Source organism: Tupaia chinensis, unplaced genomic scaffold, assembly GCF_000334495.1.
Source record: "Tupaia chinensis unplaced genomic scaffold, TupChi_1.0 Scaffold000605_1, whole genome shotgun sequence".
Taxonomy (NCBI): Eukaryota; Metazoa; Chordata; class Mammalia; order Scandentia; family Tupaiidae; genus Tupaia; species Tupaia belangeri.
This window is the reverse complement of record NW_006160123.1, coordinates 3,320,482-3,329,570: the sequence shown is the minus strand read 5'-3', so window position 1 is coordinate 3,329,570 and position 9,089 is coordinate 3,320,482. Positions and strand designations below refer to the sequence as shown.

The following is a 9,089-nucleotide window of genomic DNA, read 5'->3' as shown; positions in this document are numbered from 1 at the left end:
TGTCACTGGACTTCCACGTAGTCAACTGCAGTTCTAGTCCTGGACCCAGCAGCTTAAAACTCATGCCAGGCGCGTGTCTGTGTACCCAAAATCCCAAGAGGAGATTGGAAAAGAAGGGATTATGGTATGGCCATATGCCCCCGGGGAGTGACTTCTTGCTTTCTGTTTCTGTGTCTGTCTCTCTGGCAAGCACACACACCCTAGAGCAAAAATCTCTCTCTACTAGGGACCAGCAGTTGGCGTAATGGCTATGTTGCTGGACTCCCATGTAGTCTACTGCCTTTCAAGTCCTGGATCCGGTGGCTTAAACTCACGCCGGGTGCGTGTGCGTGCATGCCCAAGATCCTGAGAGGAGAATGGAGGAGAAGGGATTGCTGCGTGGTCATCCCCCCTGGGGGGTGATTTCTCGCTTTCTGTCTCTCTGTCTCTGTCTTTCTGGCGAGTGCACACGCCCTATAGCAAAAAACTCTCAGAAAAAGAAAAAGAAATCCCTCTTTAAAAATGAAAAGAAAAAAAAAAACTTTAGAAAGTAAAGTTTGAGCAAAATATTACCGGTGGATGACAACATTCCAATGAAAGTCTATCTTCTGTTTATGGTAATTTTCAACAAGGGGCAGGTGAGGCCTATCACTCTTCATAGATGCCAGTTCTCAAGGGGGGTTATAAAAATATCAAGCAGCCCTGCTGCAGATATGAGGATGGCAGGCCCAGGTCTGGAAGGGATGGGTTCTTTGTAGGCCACTCTGTGACTGGGTGGTAGTGGTAGTCAGGGCATTTTTCTAGAATTCGGGGTACTTACCTGGATCTTGGGATAGTGATTCTAGGATAGGTCTTCCCCAGACTGTCATGGGTGGGCCTGAGAGTGGCACAGGTTAGGGTGGCAGGGGCTGATGGGTCGGGGTCAGCTCTGCCTCGGCTCTGCTGTTTGACGAGCGGGTTTCCTCATCTGCGTGACAGACACGGTAGCAGTGCCACTTCACAGGGTCATGGCATGGTCACACATGTGCAAGGCTCAGTCCAGAGCTGGCACTTACACTAAGCTCTCCCTGAGTTATGATTATTTAAAACACCCAGAGCTGCTCCTTGAGGAAAGACCGATGCTGTCCCTCCCCCTCACTGTGCCTGGAGAAGCTGGCAGTGGTGAATGAGTCCATTCCCTTCTCATCCGGGGAACTGCTGAGGCCTAGAGAACCAGGAGAGCAGGCCAAGGCCGCATGCAGGACTCAGGAACCTCAGCTCAGCGCCAAGGTCCACACTGGGCCTGTGCTCAACCTCGTGGCCCTGGAAAGAAGCGCTGATAAGCAGGCTTAGCGCCTCCCTGGAGGAAGCCCAGTGTGCCTCCCCCACACTCACACTCGCTCTCTGGCACCCTGAGTGGGGTGTACTCCACTCCTCTGGGAACCAGGAGCCCTCTTAGTTGGAATGCAGTGGCTCCTCTCCCTGGTGCCCCAGAATGACAGAGAGTCTCACCAGACCCTTTCCTAACCGTTCACCAGCCACTTCCGGCTGCCTTCAGAGTAGCTGCAAGCTCCTTCAGACCCGTTTTCTGAAAGTCACTTTGCAGCCTGCAGTGCATTCTTGTGAATCCCCTTACTTGGACCGAGTGTCCTTTCCTTGAAAGATATTTGATGTGTGCAAGTAGCTGAACTTTACTGAAAGCTAGATCTGGAGGGTAAGTGGGTGACCATGTTGGATGCACCACTTCTGGTGAAAAGCAGCCTGACGGTGCAATAGTTAAGCGCTGTGCAGAAGGAGCCTGGTCTGTGTGCCAACCACTGTTCAAATCCTGGCTCCCGAGGCTTGAAAAACAAGCCAGGAGGCCAGCAGGTGACATGATGGTTAAGGCACTGGACTCCCACATGGCCAACTGCAGTCTGAGTCCTGCACTTGGTGACTTGGAAATCACGCTGGGTGTGTATGCGTGAGTGTGTGCCCAAAATCCCAGGAAGAGAATGGAGGAGAAGGGATTGTGGTGTGACCATCCCCCCAGGAAGTGATTTCTCACTTTCCCTCTCACTGTCTCTCTCTGCCTTTCTCCAGTAAGCTCACGTGCCCTGTGGCAAAAACCTTTTTGAAATAAATAAAAAGAAAAACAAGCCAGGCATGTGCACACATGCCCAGGATCCTGACAGGGTAGAGAAACAGGGAAAGGAATTGGGGAGTGACCTGGCCCCATGGAGGGGCAAACTTGTGTGTGTGAGCTTTCTTTTTCTCTCTCCTGTTTGCATAGGCTCTCTGAAAACGAACAAACAAACAAAAGACATGAGACCAGCAGATAGCGTAATGGTTACATTGCTGAACTCCCACAGAGTCAACTATGGTTTGAGTTTTGGACCCCGCAGCCTGAAACTCACATGGGTGGTGTGTGCATGAGTGCCCATAATCCTAAGAGAAGAATGTAGGAGAAGGGATTGTGGTGTGGTCATTCCCTCATAGGGTGATTTCTTGTTTTCTGTCTGTTTCTCTTTCCAGTGAGCACACATGCCCTATAGCAAAAATCTCTCTTAAAAAAAAAAAAAAGACAAGTTCCAAAGGCTATTCCCAAAGAGGAATTCTGAAAATACTAGAGCATGTTCGGAACAGGCAGATGTGTTCCCCGGGGTCCATCTCAAGTAGCAACACTCGTTGGAATGTCTGAGCTCTGGGTTGAGGTTTAAACACAGACACATTTCTCTCTAGCTCTGCCCCGGGTCTGTGTCCTCTGGTAGCCCTGGCATCCCAGACCCTGGCACATTGTTGTCTTTTACCCTCAGAAGAGACGCAATTGGAGGGGTGACCTGGCCATACTGCAGCTGCTCCTCTCATCCCCACTGTGGAGCCAGGCCAGCTGAGCCACAGTACTATGCTCTGGGCACCGCTTCGTCACTGTGGGATGGTAGCACCAGCCACGAAAGCCTGCCCACCACTCCTTGAGCCAATGACGAGGAGATGCCTGGTGTCAGGCCGAGACCCTCCGGAGAGGCTCAGGATGCATCCTGTCCTGGAGAGAGTACAGTCCTGCTTCTCTGAAGCTTTCAAATACGCCACACCCTGACCAGCATAGGCCCCAGCATGGCCTCTTAGAAAAATTCAACCCAGCCCCTTGCACAGGGCAGGAAAAGACCTGGTTCCAGAGTGGGTAAGGGTCAGCCTGTGGGTTAGGGCAGCCCCCAGGCTCCTCTGACTTCTGACTCACAGACCAGCCCAGGAAAACACTTAGCAGTCTTGGTGGAAAAACCAGCTCCACCCCTCCCAGGTCACACTCCCTCCCCTGGGTTGACATCAGGCCCCAGGCCCTGCTCCTGTTCACAGAGACCTCCCAGGACAGTGACAATAGCCAGACTTCCTCCAGAGTGGCCTTAGTGGCAGGGCTGATGCTTTGGAGCCAACTCTGAGTTCCGGCTCCAGCTCAGCCACTGGCAGGTCCTGTGGCCTGGGGCAAGTTATTCTGCCTCTCTGAGCTTCATCTGGATTACAGTGAGTCCTGCCTCCGGAATGAGTCCCCGAAAGGCCTAGCACTGACACTGACAGTGCTGAGGGTGACTTCCCTTTTCGTCTCTGAGTCTCCTGCCTACCCCTGGCACAGCCCCGCCCTTCAGTGAGCCCAGCCCTGGGCTGCCTGAGTGCTCTCACCGTCTTGGTCATTATTCCTGGCTCTTCACGTTTCTCTGTGCATTTTGGAGGCTCTCGGGTTTACTGGGTGTAGCAGCGTGTCCTCCAGAAAGCCTCTGCCAGGCACTAGCTGGCTCCCGTGGGCCAGCAGGACCTGTTCTGGGGAGCATCCCTCTCTGATGGCTCTCGCTGGACTCTTCCCTCCCAACCCCTCGAATCTAGCTGTGGGGCAGCACCCAGAAGGATCGTTCTTTTAAAAGAGGGAAGTGAAAGCACTCCCTAAACTCCAGGGTACATTTTCAGCCTGAGGTGGACTCCTCAGCTCAGCCTTCGGCTCTGCGCTAGGATGACTGCGGACAGGAGAAGCCACGGGCAGGAGGGGCCACGGGCAGGAGGGACCGTGGGCCAGAAGGGCCATGGGCGGTAGGGGTGTGGGCAGGAGGGGCCATGGGCAGGAGGGACCGTGGGCCAGAAGGGCCATGGGCGGTAGGGGTGTGGGCAGGAGGGGCCATGGGCAGGAGGGTTATAGCAACAGGCCACTGGAGCTGGAATTGTACCTGCCTCTGCCCATTTCCCACTTCATTTCTTTCAGGCCAGGTGGCTGGGAAGGCAGGGACTGGCTCTCCAAGGGAGGAAGTCCTCCTCCCTCCTTCTTCCTCAGGGGTATCTTTTTCCAGGAAACTCCTCCACTAGATGACTCAGATGTGGATGCAGAGGTGGGGATACTAGGGACTTGGCCTGATCGGATCTAACATTGCAGCCTCATGGCTGATAGTGCTCCCGCCCTCTCTCGGCCCACTGGGGTGCGTAGGGATTGCCAATCAAGGGCCCTGCTGGGCAGGCGGTTGTGCTCTGAGAACGAGGGCTGTGGCTGGAGAGACCAGGGGTGGTGTGTGCCCCAGATGTTTCACTCCCAACAACTGGGCCAACACCAGACACCTCGCTGCCTGAGTGTCTCTTGAATGCTCAGTCATGGATCACTCTTCTCTTTACTTAAAAATATTTCATTTTCTTCAGAAAATCATTCCATCTGGGCCAGCAGGTGGTGTAGTGGTGAAGGTGCTGGGTTCCCATATGAGCGAAGGTGGTTCAAGTCCCGGACCTGGTGACTGGGTGTGTGTGTGTGTGTGTGTGTTCCAAATCCCAGGAGGACAATAGAGGAGAAGGGATTGCAGCATGGCCATCCCCAGGGGATGGTTTCTCACCCTCCCTTCTCACACTCTCTCTCTCTGGCAAGCACACATACCCTACGGCAAAAAACTAAAAAAAGAAAGAAAAGCAGTCCATCATCCTTAAGGAGAATTTAAAGAACAGAAAGATGGGATAGGAGGAAATCGCCTGTAACCCCATTAATTGTAACACAGCAATTAATCACTTGTATTTCCTTCAAATAGTCATTGTAGTCACATGGCATCGACAAGTTAGTGTGGGCGGAATTGTTAGAAACAGTCCCTACTCCTGACCTGCATCAGGAACTCTGCTTTGGAACAGCAGCAATAACAAAAAACAACAGCCTTGACAGTGTAATTTCTCTCTGGGACCCACGGCTATGGGCAGGGTTGGCCCCAGCAGATCAGGGACTCTAGGCGAGCCCGTGGAACTCAGACGTAGTCACTGACCAGACCAGGGGGACGGCCAGACGGGGCTCCTCCCTCCGCCGCCCCCCACTCCCGCAGCTTCGCCACTGTATCTTCCACAGGTAGCTCTGCTCTCTGGCCAGTTAATTTGGGGTGTGATGCGAGCTCGTTTTTCAGGGCTCATTTTCCCCACATGGATATTTAATTGTTTCCGCTACATTTATTAAAGAGCTCATCCATCCCCCTGCATACTGCAGTGTCACCTTTGTCATAAATCAAGTGACCTCATATGAGCGGGTCTATTTCTGGATTCTCTCCCCTGCCCCATTGGTCTAGTTGCCAGTCCTCGTGCTAAGCCCAGGCTGTATTAGTTACCACAGCTGTATAATAAATCTTGATATCTGTTTAGTCTCCAACTTTGTTCTGTTCTTTCTTTCTTTCTTTCTTTCTTTCTTTCTTTCTTTCTTCTTTCTTTCCTTCTTTCTTTCTTTCTTTCTTTCTTTCTTCCTTTCTTTTTAAAAGAGACTTTTGCTGTGGGGCGTATGTGCTTGCTGGAGAGAGAGAGAGATAGAGAGATAGAAAGCAAGAAATCACCTCCCAGGGTGATGGCCGTGCCCCAATCCTTTCTCCTCCATTCTCCTTTCGGGATCTGGCATGCACACATGCCTGGCTTGAGTTTGAAGCTGCTGGGTCTGGGACTTGAACCACAGTTGGCCATATGGGAGTCCAGTGATGTAACCATTATGCCATCTGCTGGTCCTTGCAACTTAGTTCTTTAAGATCATCTTAGCTATCTCTGTTCCTTCCTGCCTCTGGGAAGAACGTGTTCTAGAATCACGGTTGGCTAGGACGCCGGAAGAGAGTCCCAGGACCATTTAGACCATTTGCCAGAGACACTCCTCCACAACCTCGTGCATTCCTGAAGCAACACTGAGCACTCGGGGGTGGGTGGGTGAGGGAGAGGGCTGTTCTGGGGGAGGCGGTAGTACTCACTTGCTCTCCTTCAGCTCTAAAGTGTGTCCTTCACCTCTGGAAGGTGTCACAGAGTCAGGGAGGAGGTGAAAACGTCAGCTAAACTAAGTTAAGCCGGGGTAGAGGGTCCGCCAGGGAGGCTGAGGATAGACCTGCTGATTGGACACTTCTGTAGCAACAGGCAAAGGCGGAGAGGGAGGAGGTGAGATTTTTACTGAAGCAGAGTCTGCATAGTGGAGCAGGGTGCAGAGTAACAGCACGGGAAGCAGCCACCATTCCCTGGGTCTCTGTTCCCTAGTACTCTCTCTGCTCTGTGAGCTCCCTTTCACAAACCCCACCTGCTAGATGAAGATCACCGAGACTCGAATCATTTAGGTACCTCGTTCAAAGCCTCTTCCAAGTAGTGGGATGGGACCAGCAGTTAGCGTAATGGCTATGTCACTGGACTCCTATGTAGTCGACTGCGGTTCTCGTCCCGCAGGACCCGGTGGCTTAAACTCATGCCGGGCGCGTGTGCATGCGTGCCCAAGATCCCTAGAGGAGAATGGAGAAGAAGGGATTGCGGCGTGGCCATCCCCCCTGGGGGGTGATTTCTCGCTTTATGTCTCTCTGTCTCTCTCTCTCTCTGTCTGGTGAGCGCACACACCCTATAGCAAAAACGTCTCCAAAAAAAGAAAAAAAAAAATAGTGGGAGATGCCTACCATGCACCTGCCTCTCAGACAGGCGTATTTCACTCCAGAGCCCTTGGTCTTTGGGTTCTGCACATGTAGCTCTGCGGTTGGAGAGTGTTTGATCTCACTGAACCTCCAGACCCAGAAAAGCAGCTGTCACTCCCACAGGTACGACATGGGTTCAGGTTGACCTGTGCGTGGTGAACTCCCAGTGGGGACACAGTGACCATTCTCTGCCCACTGTCTTTCTGAGTGCACAACAGCTGGATCTTCATCCTCTTCCAGAAATGCTAACGTGACCAGGAAAATACCGTTTCCAGAGCAGGAGCTGGCATAATGCCCCTGCACTGCAGATCAGAGAGATGAATAATCTGACCATTTGGTTCAAGACACATTTCAGTTTGTTTCTTGAAAACTGGAAGTGACCTTTCTGGGTGACTAAGAACCCGCTGGGCTATTTTGTAGTTCCAAAAGCATTCAGGTGGGCACCCCAGCCCTACCTCCCATCACCGAGGTCCTAGGCCCAGGCTCCCCTGAAACTGAGACCAGACCAGTGCAGCCCTCTGGAGCATCACCCTGCCTCCTGGCTTCCAGTCTCTATCTCTTGAATCTAGTCACCTTACCCTTTGCAAGCCCGTGTCACTCCCAGCTGTCGATGGAGCTTAGCGGGACTTGGGCCACCCGCAGATCAGCAAGGCGAGGGAGGCAGACTTGATGGCAGGTGACGTTTGGTATAGCCAGAGTCCCAAGGCTGGAGAGGAGTCCCAAGGGGAGGTGAGACTCGCGGGGCTCAGGACAGCTGCCCCTCACACTTCCAGGCTGTCCGCGTGACTCAGGCCTTTTGGAAACTGGCAAAGCACCTGGTGATCACGGGAGCCCTTTGGGTTCCCTGGTCCTGAGATAAAGGGTCCTAGACTGGTGGCATGTCAGAACCAGCTGGCTGGGTGTTTCAGTAACAACGTAGATCACACTAAATAGTTCCCTGTTGTTGAACCATCCTGGGACAAATGGGAGTTGGCTGTGATAAAACACAAAACACAAAAAGACCAACCTTAACACACCGTTGGATTCCACTTACTAGTTTTCTTGAGGGTTTTCACATTTACGTTCGTGAGACGGGTTTGAATTTTCCTGTTCTTGTGCTCTTCTTATCTGGTTTAAGAATCAAGGTCATTCTTACCTCATAAAATGGCTTTGCTAGCTCTTCCCCCCCGCCCCCCCTTAAATGTTTTGACAGTGGAATGATATTTGTAATGAGCTTTGGGTTTTATAAAAACACACCCCCAGAGTCTGCCTGCTCGGCAGGGGACTTGGCACAGACAAGAAGGCAGACACCTCTTTTCCGTGTTTATAGTCTGCGGCGGCTTATTTATGGCACTTTCGCTGTTTTTGGGACCGTTCTGCTGGGAGCTAGGCATTTCCCTGAGGAAGTAGGGATGAGGGGCGAAGGGAAGCCCTAGACAAGGGCCGGGGGAGCTGCACTGAGGGCAGGAGCAGGGAGCCCTGTGCCGGGTGCCCCAGCACCCACTGCAACCACCCCGAGTCTTGGGCCAAACTCAGCTTGACCTTCCCCTGCAGGCACCATGTTCCGCAAGAAAAAGAAGAAACGCCCTGAGATCTCAGCCCCACAGAACTTCCAGCACCGTGTCCACACCTCCTTCGACCCTAAAGAAGGCAAGTTCGTGGGCCTCCCCCCACAATGGCAGAACATCCTGGACACGCTCCGGCGGCCCAAGCCTGTGGTGGACCCTTCGCGCATCACGCGGGTGCAGCTCCAGCCCATGAAGGTGAGTAGGGAGCAGGGGTGGCGGGGCAAGCTCGGCCTTTCCCTCCCACAGCCCTGCCTGAATAACCCCACAGGCACCTGGAGGACAGCCTGCCCATCAGCTGGCCTTCAGTCCCTGCCTCTCAGCGTTCAGTCTCTCGTTCTCTTCTGGATGGCCCAGGGAGGCAGTCCAGGGGGAAATCCCCCTTTGCAAGGTGGTAGAGTTGCCAGACTTAGCAAATAAAAACACAAAATGCCCGGTTACATTAGAATGTCAGATAACAATAAATAATCTCTTAGCACGTGGACATTGCAGGCGATGTTTGGACCAGCAGTCTCAAAGGAGCTGGGGGCTCTCACTGACCAGGAAATAGAGTTGAAGGGTCAAGGAGCTCAAAGAGCCTGGTAGGATTAGGGGCCAGGGGCCCTGCCAGGGCTTGGAAGCCTCCATAGCCGGTGAGCGGAGGGGTGGCCTGACTGGCCCTGCCTCTTTGGCTGGCCCCGCTAGCCCC

General features: G+C 53.0%; 1 protein-coding gene across 3 annotated transcripts in view; it reads left to right on the top strand.

Annotated features, from left to right (window-relative positions):
- The window catches only part of PAK6 (p21 (RAC1) activated kinase 6), a 46,320-nt gene that overhangs the window by 26,104 nt on the left and 11,127 nt on the right, over window positions 1-9,089 (top strand). For all 3 annotated transcript variants that reach the window (XM_027775826.1, XM_006158701.3, XM_027775825.1), the window contains exon 3: window positions 8,391-8,599. In XM_027775826.1, coding sequence (XP_027631627.1) covers window positions 8,396-8,599 — 204 coding nt within the window. In that variant the 5' untranslated portion in view covers window positions 8,391-8,395. The remainder of the gene's footprint in view (window positions 1-8,390; window positions 8,600-9,089) is intronic.